At 44.7% G+C, this 21,348-nt stretch overlaps 1 protein-coding gene across 1 annotated transcript in view; it reads right to left on the bottom strand.

The window, feature by feature from the left end:
• DNAH9 (dynein axonemal heavy chain 9) overlaps positions 1 to 21,348 on the bottom strand; it is a 306,203-nt gene that overhangs the window by 79,040 nt on the left and 205,815 nt on the right. Inside the window, exons 50-53 of the mRNA XM_069483261.1 lie at positions 13,168 to 13,593; positions 6,713 to 6,832; positions 4,132 to 4,320; positions 1,059 to 1,294 (exon numbers count right to left, since the gene is read on the bottom strand). Of these exons, the coding sequence (XP_069339362.1) occupies positions 1,059 to 1,294; positions 4,132 to 4,320; positions 6,713 to 6,832; positions 13,168 to 13,593 (971 nt within the window). The remainder of the gene's footprint in view (positions 1 to 1,058; positions 1,295 to 4,131; positions 4,321 to 6,712; positions 6,833 to 13,167; positions 13,594 to 21,348) is intronic.

Here is a 21,348-nt window from a genome sequence, read left to right as displayed (position 1 = left end):
ACGTTGGTCTGCACACGACACACTGGTCTGCACACGACACGTTAGTCTGCACATGACACGTTAGTCTGCACACGACACACTGCTCTGCACACGACACGTTGGTCTGCACACGGCACACTGGTCTGCACACGACGCGTTAGTCTGCACACGGCACACTGGTCTGCACACGGCACACTGGTCTGCACACGACACACTGGTCTGCACACGGCACGCTGGTCTGCACACGACACACTGGTCTGCACACGACACGTTAGTCTGCACATGGCACACTGGTCTGCACACGGCACGCTGGTCTGCACACGACACACTGGTCTGCACACGACACGTTAGTCTGCACACGGCACACTGGTCTGCACACGGCACGCTGGTCTGCACACGACACACTGGTCTGCACATGACATACTGGTCTGCACACGACACACTGGTCTGCACTCCATCCCCCTTTAGTTTATTTGTTCTTTTAGAAGTGGCTGATCGCGTTGGCTCCTGATTGGTTGACTCTAAGCTTCGGGCTTTTCGCGCTGGTGCCAGTTGTAGTTAACGTCATCCAGGGGAAGAGGAGGGTCTCCGACGGGAGAGGGGGGCTGTTGTTGCATACCTTCTAGTTTTTGGTTACAAGCGATACTGGGAACACACGCCCTGCACAAGCCGTTCACGCGCTGATCATGTCTTGCTCTTATCTACCTAGTTGGTTGGAGGCCCCTGGACTCTCCAGCCCTTTATCAGAAAGTAACTTGCGGTTACCTCCCCGGGGCCTTGTTTTCCTTTACTTTAGTGAAGCCTGCCATGGCTCCACTTACGCTAAGCACCAAGCCAGCAAGCCATATATACAGAAGCAGAACTAGGCTTCTCACATCCAGGAAGCCTAGCCTATCATGGAGTTACCTTTGCTCTTATACCTGTTTTTCATTCTGATTAACTATATTTATCAAACAACTAAAAGCAAGCACAGTCACAGAAGCGAATAGCATCAGTTAGAATCAAAGAGAGCACACATTTTCCTACTATCAATTCCTGTTCTTCAGCAAAACCGGGAACTTTTGTGCTCAGCCACTTACCCTTTCTGACCAACCTGGGTGACCTGGAGGTCTTCACCATATCTGTTCTTGATCCATTTGATGCCTTGCAGCTGAGGGTCCACCATGAGCGGCCAGCGCTCGCAGTGGACGAGGATGGCGGCGTTCTCCACGGACATGCGGTCTGCGGGGAGGCCCTGGTTCTGCCAGGCAGCCACGTCGGCGTCGTCCGTCAGCATCCGCAGGGGGTCCAGGTTCGGGGTGACCGGGATGGGAGGCTGGAGAAGAAGAAACGCCACCCCATGCTCAGAACGGAAGAGCGCTTTCCCAGTGTGGCAGGGGAGCACACAGGATTTCACTAAATGACATAACTTATTTAAAAGCAAGATCAACACTCCCCTGAAGAGTGCTTTTCTGGCTGTGTGATTATTTCTGGAAGCAGGTTCTGTTACAGTCCTGATGGTCTTTTTACTCTTGACGGATGAACGAGAGCAGAAATTCAGCCCGCATGACCGGCTCTTTGTTCTTCAGTATCTTCACGGAAATCAAGTTTCTACTGGATCATTCCTGCCTTACGCTACACCTTCCTGCACGCCCTCCCCTATGGTAGCCATGCTGCTTCTCTGCTACACTTCTGCCTTTCTCCTGCCTGCTCCACGCACCAGCACCCGGCCCGTGCCCGGTGGGTTTGCTCCGCCTGCACCGGTCTGCACAAACCACTCTGTCCTCCCATCTATGTCCCCAGCCTTTCAAGGGCTGAAGGGGCTTACCTTTCCCCGTCCCAAACACTCCACGCCCAGGGCCACTGGCAGGACCCCTCCCTGCAAACCCGCCTGCCGGTGCCGCCAGGCCTGAGAACTCCCCACCGCCACTGCCGTGCCCCTGCAGGGCTCCTGTGTGTGCACCAGACCCTTCCTTTTCTTCTCTGATACCCTCTCTGCTCACTTAATTCTTTTCAAGCAATCTTTTTCATTGGTGACTCATTTTTTTTTTTCCCAAATTGAGGCAAAATTTACACAACATAAAATTAATCATCTTAAAGCGCACAATTCAGTGGCAATGAGCACGCTCACAATGTTGTGCAACCATCGGCTCTATCTGCTTCCAAAGCTTCTCCTTACCCCAGAAGGAAACTTCGTACGCACTAAACAGTTCCCTGCACCCCTCCCCCCATGCCCCTCTATCTCCAGGTCTTATAAACTACTACTGTGTGCTCTGTCTCTGTGGATTTTCCTATTCTGGACATTTAATATAAACAGAATTGCACAATATGTGACCTTTTGTGTCTGGTTACTTCCACTTAGCATTTGTTTTCAAATACCCTTTCAACCACTTCATCTCTTTCCTCTCTGAGGTTCGTTTTGCCCAGTTACCTCAAGAAAACGTCTCCGATTCACCTCCTGTCCCTCTGTATCTGCTAAGGGCACAAATGGCCAGCACCAAACTCCAAAAGCAAATCAGCCCCTTGGGGGTTCTTGTTCTGGGATCAGGAATGTGTTTAAATATAATTTTTCCCTATGTAATCGTATGTATTCTATTTTATGTGCTCAAAAACATTATGCTGAGAAGAAATCACAGGCTTTACCAGGCTGCCAAAGAAGTTCATGGTGCAAAAATGCTTAAGAACCCCAAACAAAGGCAGAAAAATCCTCCCTAAGCTGCTACTGAGCTCTGTTCATCTCTATTCATCCAGTTAATGATGGTTCTTTCAACAATTTCCTTTTTGCACAAGTGGTTAAGATGAATAAAATAGCAGCTTTATTTTTTGTTTATTTACTAGTACTGTGACAGTTTTTAAACCACCATTCAGCAAATCATCAGGTAAGTAGGATTTTAGGAGCTGATCTGGGACAACAACCATCACCATACAAAGTATGCTTTGTGCGCTAAGGACCCACCTACACAAGGAATTTGGAATCCAGCCCCGACTTTACGTTGTGACCTTTTGGGCTGACTCTTACCATAGCTGACTTGTGAACTGAATCTCCTCACCTGGACTGAGGACTTGCTGCAGGGATCCTGGGCTTGAATGTCTTTTGTGCCTCCCACCAGTGGGGTGCTAGGACACGCCGGATACACAGTGAGCATGTGTGGACCGCTGACCATGAGCAGTGTGAACGTGCCAAGGGGATTCACTCTGATGATACGGTCCAGGTGTAACTTTGAATGTCCTTTAATCAGGAACTAGTATCTCCCCACTTCATTAGGTTGTGGGGAGGGGTGTTGAGGGAGGAGCTGGGAGCAAAATCCACCCAGTTACACAGAGAGGACAAGCTGCACAGCCCGGGTGAGAAGCACGTGCGTAGCTATTCGTGAAATGCACCATGGAAGCAGATGGAGCTGCTTTCATAGGGGTATCTGTGGGTCGTGGGCACAAACTGTGCAGCTTTGGGGCCCAGAGACAGGTGCCAGGAAGAATCTGGAAAAGGGAACTTCCCCCGACTGCTCCTGTGATGTCTGGCTCTGGAGCAGGGAGAGCAGAGAGAAGCACAGGGTTCCTTTGGTGTCTCCCTGGGCTTTTCCAGCTTTGAGGAGTGCAGGAGTCAGCCTGCTGGGCAGAGGACAAGGGTCCCCATGGGGGACCTCATTAAGAGGTGAGATGCTGTGTTTGGGTGGCCTAGGGCAGCAGTCCCCAACCTTCTTGGCACCAGGGACCAGTTTCCACTGTTGGTGGGGGACTGGGCATGGGGAGAAGTGGAGCTCAGGCGGTGATGCCAGCGAAGGGGAGTGGCTGCAAATAGCAAAACCAGAGGAAGCTTCTCTTGCTGGCCTACTGCTCACCTGCTGCTGTGGCTGCCCCCACACAAGTTTCATAGAAGACAATTTTTCCATGGATGGGGGTGGGGGGTGGCAGAGCTCTGCTGCCCAGTCCCTAACATGCCATGAACCCATGCCAGTCTGTGGCATGGAGATTGGGGACCTCAGGCCTAGGGGGCAGTGGGGGACAATGCAGGGCAGAGTGGAAGGACATGGGTGTGCAGGTCTCACACCCGGTGCTCAGGGGGTGGCGGGTGTGAGTGTGGAGAGGGCGCTAGAAGATTTGAGCTAGTATTGTCATGAGATCTCAGTGGTGCCCCAGGCTGCTGCAATCAGGAGACGTTCAGGCCTTACGTACTTTCAGCTGGCTCAGGTAGGGTCTCCAGGTGCCGTCCATGAGGCTTTGCCGGTATTTCTTCGTGAAGAAGCCGAGGTAGGAAATGAAAGCCGTCGTAAGTAAAATGTCTCCACATAACGTCCTTTCCTGCTGTTGGAAGTTCTGCACGGCTTCTGCCCACCTCACGTTTTCAGAAGCGAGTCCTCCAACCTACCATTTCAAAGGCCAGAGAAGAGAGGACTCATCATACCGCCGGCTGCAGAGCCGCGGGTTCAGTCTCAGGCAATGTGCATTGCACGTTTTGTGGCAGGAAGACTCAGAACACCATTTAGGGGGCCCTTTCGATGGGTGGGGATTTGCACTGGCTGCAGCCAGCATTGCAGAAACAAGCCCTTGCTCTGTGCTACGCGTCACACGGGCTGTGGAAAGATGACAGGTTTGGAACACAGGCTTCCAGCTCTACCCTCTCTACGTGTGGAGATGGATACCACCCACCTCAAAGGGCTGTTGGTCATGCGTGTTAATCATTTAGCACAATGCCTGGTCCACAAAATATGTTAGAAAATTAGGCACCTATCCCTTCTCCTCTCCTAATGCTGGGGAAATGAAAATAAATAAAATCAAGCCCACTATGAATAAATATTCACAGTGGGTGGAGAGATAGACACAGTAATTGAGACACAGTGTTAGAAGTACTGTAAGGACGTGGGCGTGGACAAAGCTCCACGGACTGCAGCACAAGTCCTGATTCTCCAGCCCACTTTGGGTTGGCACAGCGCCCCCCAGGCACACTTATCCTGGGAGGAGAGCCATCCTTCCTACACAGGACTGTTAGGCGTATGGTAGAGCTCAGCTTCTGCGTTAGGACTTTTCTTTTATTCTTTCCTTGAATGATGGCATGATAGACTACCAGAGCTGGGAGAGACCCTAAGGATTTTCCAACCCAACCATTCCCACACCAGTTTTTAGATGAAACAAAGACCAAGCATCTCGCCAGCATCTCTAGGTTTGGTAGCCCGATCGTCCTGATGCCTCCAGCAGAGCCCACACTGTCTCCCGTGAGGACTGACTCCAAAAATTCTCCAGCCAGGCAGAACAGGCTGTGCTAAGTCTGGAAACCAAGCAGGCAGCGGAATGGAAGGCAGGCCAGCTAGGGGGTCTGGAGGGCTTCCCGCACACTGGCAGAGGCACTGTCTCCAAACCAAACTGTTTGGCTAAATTGATCATCTCAAAACTATGCAGCAGCTGGTCCAACAACAGCTGCACAGACACACACTTGAGGCATGGCCTCTCTCCACTAAAGCATGGCTGCAGTTCAGTGATGGCTGTGACTCATTGCTTTCTAGATTTAAAAATCTGGCTTTGCCATGTAAACAAACAGTGGCTGGAATAAATGTAAAAAGGTATCGATTGCACTTCCCTTCACTGGTGAGGAAGACGCTGTAGAAACTCCACATTAAAGAGAAATCATGTCCAGTGGATTCTGCTTTGCAGGATCTCTGCTGACATTTGTGATGAGAAACAAAAGCCATGGAGAAGTAAAAAAAAAAGCCACAAATTCTTTGACACTCCTGTCATTAAGAGTTTGTGTCTATGCTCCCTTCCCTTGAATCTGTGACTGCTTTGACTTATAGAATACAGCAGAAGTGACATCATGCACGTTTTCAGTCCCAGACCTTAAGAAATTGGGACTTTCCACCACCTGTCTCTTGGAACACTTGCTCTTGGAGCCCTGAGTCACTATGTAAGACGTCCGACTACCCTGCTGGAGAGACCACATGGAGAGGCCCCAAGACTACGTGGAAAGTGAAGGAGGCCCAGCTGAGCCCTCCCTTCCAGCCACCCTTGCCAAGGTGCCAGACACGTGAAGGAAGTCACCTTGGACCCTCCAGCCCAGCCTAGCCACCAGCTGGGTACCACTGAGTGGCCCCAGTCATCACCACATGAAGCAGAAGAACTGACCAGCTAAGCCCTGCCCAATGTCCTGACCCACAGATTAGTCAGACATAATGAAATGGTTATTGTGTTAAATCACTTAAGTTTTGGGTAATTTGTTATACAGCAACAGATACCCATAACACACATACCCACTTCTGAGACTTGTCTTCTCAGAAAGGCCAGAGCCTTTGTACGTGTGTGTGCACGCATGCGTGTATGTGTGTGTATGTGTGTCTTCAGAAACGCTTTGGGTCAACAGATCCCATTCTTTTCTGCTTCTAGCTCAGTTCCTAATCTTTGTCACACCCTTACCATCAAGCATTGCATTGATAGGAACTTCCCAGTTTGCCTATAAAATGCTAGCTTTGTCTTTTAATGCTTCCTTTGGCCGACACCCGTGCATGTGAGCATGATCTTGCCTTGCACGGGCTGCCTGATGGATCCCATGCTCCCACCCTCCCAGCCTTCTCTATGGGAAAACTCATTTGACTGGATCAGGCATCCACACTTTTCTCAGGACTTATTCCCTGCACCCCAGCACACTTTAATATTTCCCCCCACGTCAAAGAGGTGCTGAGCTGTGCTCATCTACTTTGTACCTCTGTAGCACTTGACAAGTGCAGCTAATATACTTGCAGCCCGGGTTGCCAAGGCTCACGCTCACCAGGCGGTTGGCGAGGGAGATGGTGCCTGCGGTCACTTCGGCTTCTTGCTGACATTTGAGTTTGTCCGCCGTTGCTTTCTCAAACTTGGCTGTGAGCTTCGCCAGGTTTTCATTAAGGTGCTGTTTGGGAAGGAACACAAAGACCGTTAGTAATTTCAGCCCTAGTCACATCTAGTGCTTCTGAGATGAGGATTCACGTGGAGGTGATTTTGCAGGAAATGTTCAGTGGGGAAAAGCAGGGCTGGGAGGGAAAGGTAGCCAAAGAAGGGGCGATCTCAGGCAGAGTCCTAGGGAGGCATTCAGCTTGATCCTGCAGCGGGACTGTGGAGTTGAAGTCCAGAAATGTCTTGACCCAAGGTGGGAGAGCGGAGCTTCTGTGCTCCAACACCTCAGTGGTCGAGGTGTTAAAGGCTATGAGGTGTAATGGACGGGGAGGTCGGAAGGGGTGCATGCATTTTCCTCTCCTTATATTAGGGAAAATGGGTTCCAGCAGCCTGAAAAAGTAATGTAGGGGCTGCTATTAGAAGCAAAAACATATCAAAGCCTGGGTTGACACGAAAATGGTCAGCAGCACCCCAGGGTGGGCCTGGGAGAATGACTGACTGCACCTGCTGCAGCTGGTCTGGGGTTGGGCTGCCTGGAACCCAAGTATCTCCCTGGCTCTAAGGGCCTGGCAGTGTACGTTTTACTGAACCTCATCTATTCTCTCCCCTTATCACAAAGTATAGAAACAGTTTTTAGAAAGATGCAGTTTCAATTTTTTCTAACTTCATTAAGAATTTAGAATTGAAGCACATAACTTTTGTTGCCCTCAGAATATATGTTTGCATACACAACGACACAAGGACATACCACAGATACCTCCAAATATACCTCCTGTCTGTGCAATAACTGGCATTCAGGCTGCCTTGTTGGCCATCACTAAGATACAAGAGAAATCAATTTAGGGCCAAGTTCACACAGCCAAGTAGTTTGCAAAGCAGGTGGCGAGCTATTCGGTTAATGACGGCAGACTGGCCGTGCCCTCTCACCTTTTCTACTTCCCAAGACTTCTGTAAAATGACATGAAGTAATTAAGAAAGTCATAAGCCCCTAACACCAAGAAAATTAGTAGGGCCATTTGGAGGGTGAGAGAGTACAGTAGATTTATGGAGGACCACACTAACGAAGGAGTAGAGACCGTGGGAGCAGGGTGGGGGAGTTGTAACTCAGAGTTGGCCACAGTTCACCAAAGGGGAAGCTGATTGGTCTGCAGAGCCCCATAAAAACTGGAGATTGTGGAAATGTCAGGTGTGACTGAGGGGGAAGCTGAAAATAGGAGGGTTAATTGGAAGCCTATTGTCCCTGCCCCCATAGCTCCATCCACATGCCCAGTATGCAATGCCACCAGGCACCTCTGTCACCAGGCAAGAGAGTTGACAGAGGCAGAGAAAAGGTGCTACGTTCTGGCATTTAGGATGCACCCAGCATAACTCACTGGATCTTGACAACAAATCCCACCAGTCAATTGCTCTGCTCTTGCCTGCAGCGCTATAATTAGCTTTTGATTGCTACTCTTGTAAACATGAGAGGATAAGAAGACATCAAATGAAAGCCTACATTAAGAGAAACAAGAAGAAAAAAAGATTTGAGAAAAAGAGAGATAATTTCAGTAACAATAAAAACAGCAACAGCAACAACAAAGTTAAAACCCTTCACAATTAGTTTCTCAGAGGATTCAAGATATTTCATCATGAAACAAGAACAGGATGCTATCAAAAGGAAGAGAGAACAATCAAACTCTTGTGGAAATTACCATGATTGTTAATGTAAAAAATAACAAATTCAAGGGAAGGGTTAAAAGATGAAAGGATAAGAAAACATACAGTGACAAAAAGATGTGAGAAAACAGAGGACCAATCTAGGAGGTCCAACATTCAACCTGTATGCATTCTAGAAATAGATTAAAAAGAAAACAGAAGGGATATTACCAAAGAATATAATAATAATTTTCCAGAGCTGAAGAAAATAAGTCTCTACATGTCAAGCATAATGAATAGAAAAAGAATGACAGCTTAATCACATGTATGTAAAGTTTCAGACACCAACAATCAAGAAAAGTTTGGAGGACTTCCAGAAAGGGGGGGAAATGGTGCATGTACAAAGGAATGGGACCCGGACTGTTCACTTCCCACTACACAAGAGCATAAAGCATTCCGTGTTCAATGGGAAAAGGATTAGCAACTCAGAATTCAATACTCAGCAAGACTATTAGTTCAGTTTAAGAATAAAACAAAGACATTTCTAGACTATAATTATTCAGAAAATTTACCTCTTACTCTACTTCTGAGAACGTTATTTGAGAATGAGCCATAGCAAAATAAAAGAAGAAAACGAGAAAGAAGAAGGAAGAGATGGGGTCCAGGAGTCTCCGGAACTGACTCAAGAAAGCGGTGACATGTGTTTATTCTCCAGTGCTGATGGGAGCTCTAAACCAGGGACAAGGTGGAAAGACTTGGAGGCCTTCGTAGAATACTGAATTGACTGGAGAATTTAAAAATAATGGAGGCTAAAGAAACTAATAGAGAGACAGAGAGAGAGAGAGAGAAAAGGTAGAAACTCCAGGGGGAAAAGAGGTCGTATAAAAAAAGAAATATAATTACAGTGTACCACTTAAATCTGATAAGAACAATATAGACATGTTCACAGAATAGAAATGAAATTTATTGATTTTTCAGCTTTGTGTATCAGTCTACGGACAGAGCCTGGGACACTCAATTGTGGCTACAGAAGGGAATGGGGATGTTCTCAGTCTTGGCAATTATTAATACAAAGGAAAAGTATGATAAGTAATGATAACAGAAGTTGGGAGGTAGAAGGAAGGGGGAAGGGCTGAAGGCAAGGGCAATAAATAGCTTTATCTTGAAAGCTGAGGGCTCCAAGGAAGCTGCCTCTATGTGATGGAACAGGAAATAAAGGTTATATCTAGTAAAACTAGTTACCATAACCATATTGGGAAGACATGGGGATAGACAACTCGGCCTCAGCTGGCTAGCAGGAAGTCAACTGCCTCCATAAGATAGTGATACATCAAGAAATGGAGATGGCAGCATAGCACAGGGGCAGAAGTCACAAATGCAAAGACGCAGAGAATGGAAACTAGTCGGATGAGGCTAGTGTTGAAAAAAATCAGAGTCAGTGGGGATTATGGCAAAACGCGCAAAGCCATCTGCTTGAATGGGAAGCTGCTACTTAACTCCAGGGTCAATTAATGTTATGCAGGAATCTTTTGATTATTTTTAGACTGGCTAGAAATCAGATTTTTACATAAAAGCTCCTACTGTTTTAAATATTGGCAATTAATTAAATCATTTGCAAATAGTATCTGTGGGCCAAATAAAACACAGTTAAGCCTCTAGGTAGCAGGCTCTGATGTGGCCTCAACCATCAGTTGAAATAGATATCAGAATTAAAGGGATTGCTTTTTCTCATTAGGAGTCCTTCTCTACTATGTGATATTTTACTCTGTGTGTGATTATACACTCCACGAAAATGCCTTACTTGTTCTTATTACTACTATTTTTACAAATTGTAATATTAATGTATGTTCATTATAGAACAAAAGAAACTATATATTATCAAATAAACAAAAAACAACCGAAATCTACCACCCAAAGATAACCACTACTGTTAACATTTTTATGTATTTCCATTCTATGTATAGTAATTAAGTTGAAATTATATTGTACAATCTGTTTTGAAATATGCTTTACCCCCTGCACTTTATGTGTCTTGAAAATAAAATTGTTTACTTGGGATTATCCTAAGATCCTAAAAGGAAGGCTTGAGCGTGGGTGTGTGAGCCGTAGGCCGGCAATGGCCTCCGCAGCATGGAGGGAAGAACTTTCTTGCCCGGTGGGCCTGTGTGCTGGAGATGGCTGTTGGCCCAACTCCTCTGTTGTTAGTAGGGAGTGTCCACATTCTTGGGATGTTGACAGACATGTGCATAAGCAAAGGATGGAGAGGAGGTTGTTAAAAGCAAGAATACATTTTTTTAAGAAAATATTTTGGCAGAAAAGAAGCGCCTTCCAAAGGTAGCCAAGTATTTTTGAGATATTCTTATTGCTTTCACAGGTTGAGTGGGCCCATCATGTGAATGTTGGCTACTGAAAAGGTATAAACATTTTGAAAACATTCCCTTTGCACCAACTGTTCCTTTAGTTAAAATAACTTGAGTCAAGAGTCTTTGAAAATGTAGTCCTTATTACACTTTTCTGGGAGAGACTGAAGAATATGAAAATTAGGGGGAGGTATTTTCCCCCCTCAAAAGCAGGAATGGGGATGTTATGGTGTTTTGTACTTGGTGTTCTTTGAAGGGGGCCATTGTTATGGTGATTATCACCTGTTTTGAGTAAACTGGTCCATGAACATCTGGACTTATAAAGCAAGCCGTTCAGAGGAGATGAGTTGCTTTACCAAACTATCTTTTTTAAATAGAGAGATTGGTTGCAAAGATCTTTTCAGCTAGAACCTTTATCCATAGATTTTAATCTAACAATCAATTAACCCATGTTGCATGAGGCATGTGGCATGTCTATGATCCTACCTTTCACAATTGGTAAAACCCTCTGTATCATCACGATAAATTTGCAGCAAGAATCTTATTTGCCTAGAATGCACATGCAGATTTTAAAGATCCAGACATTTTTTTGGATTGAACTTGATCACAGCAGTGATTGAGTCCGTGCATGAGGCTGCACACACAGTTGAAGGGGACGGTGGGGGCGGGGGAGGACAGCAGTGGCAGAGTAGTTACAGTCAGGCCCAGAGAGGCGGGGGCAGTTCCTGCTGCACCTGCGTCATGGGCTGGGCTCTGGGCTCCTGTTTTACATGGGACACATCTTCTAATCTCCACAGCAGTCCCATGAAGCAGGCACTATTATTGTGTCCATTCTACTTCAGTGAGCTGAAGTTTGGGGATTTTAAAGACCTTTCTAAATATTACAGCTTGGATTAGAACTGAGGTCTGTGGACCAACACATTTTTAGCTGCTACATTCTCCTCCAGGATTCGGATTTCTACCTGTCACTTTGGTCGTATCCATTTTAATAAGAAAGGTGAAGTTTAAGGGTGTGAAAGTAAGTAATTCAAAATCTATGTGGTTGGAGTTTAAAAATATTTCAAGCATTAAGGGAATGTGATTATGGGACCTGAGTCAGGTGACAGGCAGCTGTAACCTTTGTTTCTCCGATTAGATTAGCATTCTTCCTTACCTACACTGCTGTGTAAAATGTTGTGAATGACTAACGGGTGCCAAGGAAGACCCACTTCCTCTTCACTGTTGATTGATCTTCCTTAGAGATTAACTTCTCTCTTACCTTCCTCACACAAAAAAAGACTTCATGACTACTGCAATGTCTAAGATGGAATGTCAAATGTACTCTTTGAAATTGGGAAGGAAATGGAAACAAGCTGTATGGAAAAGAAAACAAACTAATTAAATTTTTGTAACTCATAAACCAGCCTTGTACAGAAAATGTTATAATCCTACTGAATTTCTTTGTTTTCAGCCTAGATAAGCAAGACCCTAACTTTTAACATTGGAGCACTGACCTTATTTCTCTGGAGTCTGTGTTTTCCAGATGGTTGTTCTCAGCTTTTCACCTGAATAGACTCTTTAAATCTGGATTCTGACCCTTTTGATTATTTCAGGTTGACAAGGGAAATCTTCTCTCCAAATATGTGTGAACCCAAGATCACCATTCCCATCCCCCAATCCCAAGTGAAGTAGATATAATAATAACATCCACATGGGGTTTATAAAAGCCAATGACCCTCACAGTTTTGTATTTACAGACAAGGGACCACCACCTAAACCACAATATGTAATTTGTGGTTTGTAATTTATTAATAAAACTTCCCTAAAACAATGCAGGTAGCATAAAACATGCCCACATGTCCATGCTACTGAGAGTGAGACAGGCGGACAGTTGCTTGAACTGATTGTATAGTAGGTACAAAAGGTGAAGTAATCAGCTAAAACCTACATTTCAAAGGGGGAAAAAAAAAGAAAATCAAAATTTTGAACCTTTTGTTCCTCACTATGAAATGTGCAAAACTGTTAAATTCATTTGTGCCTAATAAGATGAGAGTTGGCTCCATGGGTAATATTGTTCATCTATTATATGTATCTGCCTGTTATCTTTTCTTCCCTCTGGGGAAAAGGAGAAAACCTTTTATGACCAGAGCTGTAAACCAAGGGTCCGTTGGAACTGTCTTGCTTGGCCTATACGATATTTGAGAAAGAAATGTGAAAAGTTGCCCTCTATTGAAAAATGAGGAGATTTTGCATAAAAATTTGGTTTTCCCACTTCTCTTTAAAAACTGTAACATTAGGCATTGGGTAATGGCTGGAGAGTGTTGTTTGCCTTGGAGGCTAACTGGGAGGATGGGGGGAGGGCTCTGGGTTCACTCACAGCGATCTTGGCTTTGATGGCTGCCAGCTTCTCCTGGGCAGCTGTGAGGTCCAAGGTGGCTTTGCTCAGCGCTTGGCGCTTGGGTTCCACGTCACAGAACACCTCGTAGAACCTCACAATGTTGATGACCCAAGAGCAGAGGCCGGCAGCTGCATAGGACTTGGTGGCCACAAACTCCGGACTGAACTCAGGGTCTTGCAGGTATGGTCTGATGGCTTTGAGGCAGTTCTCGTGAATGTTCTCTTTGTCGAAGTTGATCAGCGAGTCCAGGAAGCCGTCCACTTTGGCCATGGTGACCTTAGCAGCCTTCCAGCTCCGGTCCTTGGGCACCTTGCCCCGGGGGGCCGTGAGCACCATCACCGCAGCACTGACGTTGCTGACGGCCAGAGGCGGAGAACCAAACGACTTCAGCTCAGTCAGGTTTGTCTGCGAAAAGAGAAGGAGGTTGTTAGAGGAAAATGAATGGGCTTGCTTTGTCCTCGACCACTGATGGAGTTAGGATGTGGAGTGATCAGTCTGAAAGGGCTGTTTGAAGCCAGCAGCAGCCCTCTGAATTTTAAACATCATGACTCATGAATAGGAAACCGAAGCTACTCCCCAGTGGCTTCAGATTTCCCTGAATGGTTAGCCAAGACTCAGCTCTGTTCTTTCAGCACTTCAACTGACTCGCAGCCCATTAGAAACACACAATTATTTCACATTCAGCTGAAAAATATAAGGATGCCGACATACTCTGAAACATGCAGCATGCCATGAATAAAAGATAAGGTTATTATAAATTAATTTCCATCTTGGATTGGAGAGAATAGCACTGTAACCCAACTCATTTTTTTTTCCTTTAATTAAACTGCTTTGTTCCATGAGCTTGTTCTAACTACACTTGACTGTCCTGATAGCAAAGCAGCATTTTCTGCCAAGAAATAATTCAGACAGAGAGTGAGGTACAGCCCGTGAGTCAGCTGCTCTGCCTGGTCTCAGGCTTGTGCTTCGCTCCAGGTTCCGCTTGCTCCGGAAAGAGACCGCTGAAAGAGTTTGAAGAACAGGAATTGATAGTAGGAAAATGTGTGCTCTCTTTGATTCTAACTGATGCTATTTGCTTCTGTGACTATGCTTGCTTTTAGTTGTTTGATAAATATAGTTAATCAGAATGAAAAACAGGGATAAGAGCTAAGGTAACTCCATGATAGGCTAGGCTTCCTGGATGTGAGAAGCCTAGTTCTGCTTCTGTGTATATGGCTTGCTGGCTTGGTGCTTAGCGTAAGTGGAGCCATGGCAGGCTTCACTAAAGTAAAGGAAAACAAGGCCCTGGGGAGGTAACCGCAAGTTACTTCCTGATAAAGGGCTGGAGAGTCCAGGGGCCTCCAACCAACTAAGTAGATAAGAAGGGCAAGACATGATCAGCGCATGAACGGCTTGTGCAGGGCGTGTGTTCCCAGTATCGCTTGTAACCAAAATCTAGAAGGTATGCAACAACAGCCCCCCTCCCCCGTCGGAGACCCTCCTCTTCCCCTGGATGACGTTAACTACAACTGGCGCGAAAAGCCCGAAGCTTAGAGTCAACAAACCAGAAGCCAACGCGATCAGCCACTTCTAAAAAAAGGACAAATAAACTAAAGGGGGATGAAGTGCAGACTAGTGTGTCGTGTGCAGACTAGTGTGTCGTGTGCAGACTAACGTGTCATGTGCAGACTAATGTGTCATGTGCAGAATAACGTGTCGTGTGAAAACTAGCACACAGAAAAGTATAAAAGCTTAACCTTTACCCCAGGGCGGGGTCCTAGTTTGTGGAGAGGCCACTGCGTTGGTGCTCTGGAATTTGGACCCTAGCTCGGGCTAGCCAATAAATTCCTTTGCCTTTTTGCAGCCTCAATGACTCTGCCTCTCTGTTCCTGGGGCCAAGGGGAACCGGATCTAACAAGTTGATCTCGGAAAGTCACTTCAACATTCCAGACCTTGCTTCCTTCATCTGTAAATTGGGGACAGGGGGACCCATTAGTCTGTAAGTGAAACTGTGTCATAGATGCACATGAAGTTGATTTAAGGCTCACTATGGCATTCAATGAGAAGCCTGTGACCGCGTGTAGGGAATGCTTATGTAGTTTTCTGTTGCCTCAGTTTCCATTTTGAATACAGGTTTAACTTTCTCGTGCCAGAAGCAGGGCTCAGTCACTGCAGACGGTTTCTGATTCTACACCACACCCAAATGGCTCAAGCTCCTGGCCGGAGATGATAACTCAGAGGCTTCTCTCCCACCTAGCAGACTGGCTGCCTGCTTTCCTGCCACTTCCTCCAAACGGACCATTCAGGAATTTCCTCGGGGACTTAAAGTGACCCACACTTTATCGCCATACGCTAGTCACCAGGTGATTTTCTTTCTCCCTGCCTGACTCCTTTTCGTGTGACCTGTGGACGGAGGACTGTCTTCCTGACTCATGGAGCCCTCCCTGCCCGGCCTCTGTGAGTACAACTCTTTGAACTTGTTTCCTATGGTGGAGGGGTGTTGACTTCGTGCCTTCCGTCTGAAGAACCCGGGGCTGCCCCACACCTGGTTTTCCCTGGGATGCTGGGAGAACACAAGGTTGACCTTCCAGCCTCAGAGCTGTGGTCAGGCAGGCAAAATGCACACAGGTCAGACGAGAGCCACAGGGCATCTGCCGGTGTAAACGAGTTTCCTGTGTAAGGGACTCCTGGTCATGGGGCGAACAACTGGCATTAGGGTGTCTCCCAGGTAGAAGAAGTTATCTGTGAAAAGCACGCTGTAAACACCCATGCCCAGCTCCCCTTCCTTTCCTGTTGGCAAAAGGTTGCTGCTACTTGCTCTGGCACTGGAACCCAACTCAGCTGTGGGCTCTGAAAATACTATGACGCCACTTTATTTCAGGGCTGATTTGTAAGTCAGCAGAAATCTTGATTTCAAAGAGTAGGTCCTTGTGCCAAATTAATCTGAAGTGCTTTTGAGCCTAGAAACCCATGAACAAGAGGGATTATTTCCAATCCCTAACGGAAATACCAAGGAAGATGCTCCATTTTCTTTTGCAATGGTTTTGACATCTGGTCATGACGAACCCAGCAGGGCAGGAGTGAAGGGCAGCGCAGGTGTGAGGAACACTGGCACACCTGTCGCCGTGGCCCCTCGGAGGTGAGAGAGGGCAACGTGAGAAAACACAAACAAACAGAGACAAAGAATGCCACAACTGTGAAATAGCATAAGTTAAGCAAAGTACAGAGATGAGAATGAGTTTTATAACTCAGATATATCATTGCTAATGTTTCAGTGTACAGTAACTACTTCTAGTCTTTTTCACATTCATATATATCGATAAGTTAATCATGACTCTCTTGGTTTTAGTGAGAGAAGACCTCCCTGAAGCACAGAGGGGGTTTTCTCGCTCAGGTGTCTGGGAAGGATGGGTTCGGAGCTGACCGTAGGCATGAGTGGAATCGTGTTTGGAATGTCTGCAGGGCTCTGTGGACTTGCTTTTGCTTTCGTGTCTCCCTGTGTGTGGGTTTCCTTTTTACACTCTGGTTTCTTCGTGTTGGAAGGCACTAACTCTCGACCTTGGGCCACCTTCTCCCGCTCTCACTGTGCTTTAGCCATGATCACCTCCTTCTCTCAGCGTACTGACTTGCCAAGCTCGTGGCCACCTCATGACCCTGCCCAGAACACATCCTCCTAAGCCATCTGCATGGCTGATACCGCTGCATCTGCCAAGATCTCAATTCAAATGCCCCCCACTCCAAAAGAATCAACCGCCAATCTTCCCTTCTTAGTCGGTTCCCATCTAGCACCAGGAGGATTTCCTTCAGAGAACTTGACTACCACCCTTCCCTTGTTGACATGCTCTGACCCTCTTCCTCCTGACAGCAGGGCCCCTCCATCTACCTTGTTAACCCTGGGAGCCCCAGTACCTAGATGAGAAACTGCGACATAGTAAGTGCCCATCAACGTGTGTGCTGGGTGATTGGATGGGAAGAGAAGGGGAAGAGACTTTTTTTTCTAATGTAAGTCAAAATTTAAAAAGCCCCAGGAAATGATCTTACTTAGTTCAGAAGGGATCCTCAAGCCAATGACCTGGCGGCAGCCAGACGTGGTACTCTGGCATTAATAGGAACACGAAGCTGGAAGAAACATTTTTCAGGAGAAGGCAGACGTTGCTTTGAACACTTGGCTCCACCCACCTCTGCCCCAGGGCTACTGTTCTGGCTGTGGTCTTGGCTTCATTGCTCTCCCCAGATGAATTCTCCCTGATAAATCCATTCTTCAAGCTTTCCTCAAACTGCGCCTTCTCAAGAAGGCCTCCACGGATCCCCTTCTTTAGTACTGCAGCCTCCACCTCCTCCCCCTTCCTCCCTGAGCACCCCCGCCCACCTCGGTGCTCTTCCCCACTCTGCCCCACAGCTTCCGAGCCTGTTCTACTACATTGTGCAAATTGCCCTTTTATTATTATTATTTTTTCTTCATCTTTTTTTTATTTCAGCTTATTATGGGGGTACAAAAGTTCAGGTTATATATATTGCCCATGTCCCGCCCATCCCCCCGAGTCAGAACTTCAGCTTGTAAATTCCCCAGACAGTGCGCATTATACTCATCATGTAGTTATACCCCCAACCCCCATCCCCCCTGAGTCAGAACATTGAAGGGTGACATTCCCCAAACGGTGTGCAATGCACTCATTATGTAGGCATACACCCATCCCCTCCCCCCACCCCCCCACCTCAGTCTGATATCCGATTGGTATCGTTCTCAGATGTGTATTTAGGTGATGATCAGGGAAACCAATTTTCTGGTGAGTACATGTGATGCTTGTTTTTCCATTCTTGGGATACTTCATTTAATATAATGGGTTCCAACTCTCTCCAGGAGAACCATAGAGATGTCGTATCTTCGTTATTTCTTATAGCTGAGTAATATTCCATGGTATACATATACCACAGTTTACTAATCCAATCATGTATTGATGGGCATTTGGGTTGTTTCCACATCTTTGCAATTGTGAATTGTGCTGCTATAAACATTCGGGTACACGTGTCTTTGTTATAGAATGACCTTTTTTCCTTTGGGTATATGCCCAGTAATGGGATTGCTGGATCGAATGGTAGGTCTACTTGAATCTGTTTAAGATATCTCCATAATGCTTTCCACAGGGGTTGCACTAGTTTGCAGTCCCACCAGCAGTGTATGAGTGTTCCTGTCTCTCCACATCCACGCCAACATGTGTTGTTTTGGGATTTTTTGATAAAGGCCATTCTCACTGGGGTTAAGTGATATCTCATTGTGGTTTTGATTTGCATTTCTCTGATGATTAGGGATGTTGAGCATTTTTTCATATGTTTATTGGCCATTCTTATATCTTCTTTTGAGAAATTTCTATTCATGTCGTTTGCCCACTTTTTGATAGGGTTGTTTTTCTTGCTGATTTTTTTTTGCTGATTTTCCTGAGTTCTAAATAGATTCTTGTTATCAGTCCTTTATCTGATGTGTAATATGCAAAAATTTTTTCCCATTCTGTAGGTGGTCTGTTTATTCTCATCACTGTTTCTTTGGCTGTGCAGAAGCTTTTTAATTTAATCATGTCCCATTCATTTATTTTTGTTGTTGCTGTGATTGCCTTAGGGGTCTTCTTCATAAATTCTTTGCCTAGGCCAATGTCTGTAAGAGTCTTTCCTACATTTTCTTCTAGAATTCTAATCGTTTCACACCTAAGGTTTAAGTCTGTTATCCATCGTGATTTGATTTTTGTGAGAGGTGAAAGCTGTGGGTCCTGTTTCAGTCTTCTACATGTGGCTAACCAATTTTCCCAGCACCATTTATTGAATAGGGATTCTTGTCCCCAGAGTATGTTCTTTCCCGCTTTGTCAAAAATTAGGTGTCTATATAAGGATGGTTTTATATTTGGAAGGCAGCCCATTGATACGGTCCACACACGAGTCTCCCAGGTTGGGGATAAAATAGTGGGAAAGGGCAGAGGGTGGGCGGGTCAAGGGGAGGAGGGGAGAGGAACAAACAGGAAATTTTCAGGACAATTCATGAGAACTTTTTATATGAAAAGGATATTTACTCTTTTTCCCTATATGCTGCACATTTCTTTTAAAAATTTGTTGATGGTATTTAGTGATCTATAGAAGTTTAAGTGCATTATATATGCACAAACATATATAATGTATACATATATAGTATGCACACATATATGTATATATACATATACATATCAATCACTGTTTATGCTATTTTTGAACCTGCTTTTTCACTGAAAATGATATCTTAAACCTTTCTCATGTCAATTATTTTTGTAGAATATGATTTTCAATAAACAATGCACCATTTTCTCTCATTCAGATGTGCATAGTTTATTTAGTTAACTCCATATTGTTGAACATTAAGGTTACTAAATCTTTAATAGTTGGTTAAATGATAGGAACTTTTAATGACCCTAGAGAGAAGTATGCCAAAAATCAAATCGGAGTTCAATTAGACTTGTATTTAACTTACAAGAAAATTGGAGGAACAGTGACACCCTTATAAAATTGAATCTTCCAATACACAAACTTGGTATATAAATTTGTTTTTTTCACATCTTTTTTTATATTCTTCAATAAGGATGTGTAGTTTTCTTCACAGTTCAACAAATTTCTTTACACTTATTTGTACCTTATATTTTCGTTGTTATTTTGAAAATATATTTCTTAACTGGCTGTTGTGGATATTAGGAAAGTTATTGCATTTTGTAATTTATTTTATAATGGGCCCTTATTACCTTCCCTTTGGTTTGTTTTATTATGTTTTTATAACATCTATGAATAATGATACATTTGTCTGATATTTCACAATATTATGTGATTAATATTTTTTACTTATTTCATTGGTTAGGACTCTAAGACAAATTTTTTAATTCTATAGTGAAGGGGCTTATCATTGTACTTTTCCTATTTTAATGGCAATGCCTGCAGTGTTCCACCATTAGATGGGATGTTTTGCTCTTGGATTGCTAGCAAAATACCCAAATATCCTTTTATTATGATTTTACTAAGAGTTTTAGTAAAAAATGGATGTTGAATTGTGTTAAATGCCATTTTGACATTTCTCAAGGTGACTATAGAGCTTTTATCCTTTGATGTATGTTTAGGCATGGGTTTAAAAATAGCCTTATATACTGAGTTAACCTTGCCAGTTGGTGGCATATTGTTGTTTGACTAAATCGCGGCAGCCAATGACTAGTATTTTATGTAGATGTCTTACACTGCTACTCATTGGTTAGATTAATCTGAAATTTTATCTTCTTGTGATATGTCCATCACTTTTAGTGTTGAGCTTATCACATAATGAAGACACTGAGAAGTCCCATAGGAAAGAAGTCTGTCCAACTCTGTTATCCTAGAACTCCCAATGTTATTTGATTATTGAGTCTATGTTTTCTATTACTTGTTAATGTTAAGCTAAAAGACAAATGACAGCCTGGGAAAAAACATTACAACTTATACACGAAGGGATTAGTGGTAACAATTTAATTTATAAAGAATAGCTATAAATGAATAAGAAAATGGGCAAAAACTCTGAACAAATAGTGGACAGAAGAAATAGAAATATTTGAAAAGATGCCCAGTCTCATTAGAATGAAAACATTTCAAATGAAAATAAAAGTGAGAATTTTTTACCCATTTCATTGAGAAAAATTTAAATGACTGGAAATATCTAAGGTTGGCAAGGATGTGGGAAGAATAGTACTCATGACTATAAATAAGAACAGCCAGTTTGGTTAGAAATTTGGCAGGATCTATTAAAAAAGGGCATATTATTTGTAGTGTTCTATTGTTTCTGTAACAAATTACACAAACTTAGTGACTCAAACCAACACAGACTTACTGTCTTAAACTTTAGTCAGAAGTCCTAAAATCAAAGGGTTGGCAGGGCTGGTTTCTTCTGGAGGCTTTTGTGGAAAATCTGTTCCCTGCTCTTTTCGGCTGCTAGAGGTCGTCCTCATTCCCTGCCTCATGGCCCCTCTCGCATCCCCTTTTCTCCCTCTGTCTCTGTCATCACGTCACCTTCTTCTTTGACCTCCTTCTCTCCCCTCATCTACGGACACTTGTGATTAGATTTAGGGCCTGCCTGTACACACATACACACACCACAATTTCTTTATCCAGTCATCCTTTGATGGACACTTGGGTTGTCCCCCTATCTTG

This window comes from Eulemur rufifrons, chromosome 9, assembly GCF_041146395.1.
Source record: "Eulemur rufifrons isolate Redbay chromosome 9, OSU_ERuf_1, whole genome shotgun sequence".
Classification (NCBI taxonomy): Eukaryota; Metazoa; Chordata; class Mammalia; order Primates; family Lemuridae; genus Eulemur; species Eulemur rufifrons.
Note: the sequence above shows the minus strand (reverse complement) of the source record. Positions and strands in the feature narration are given on the sequence as shown.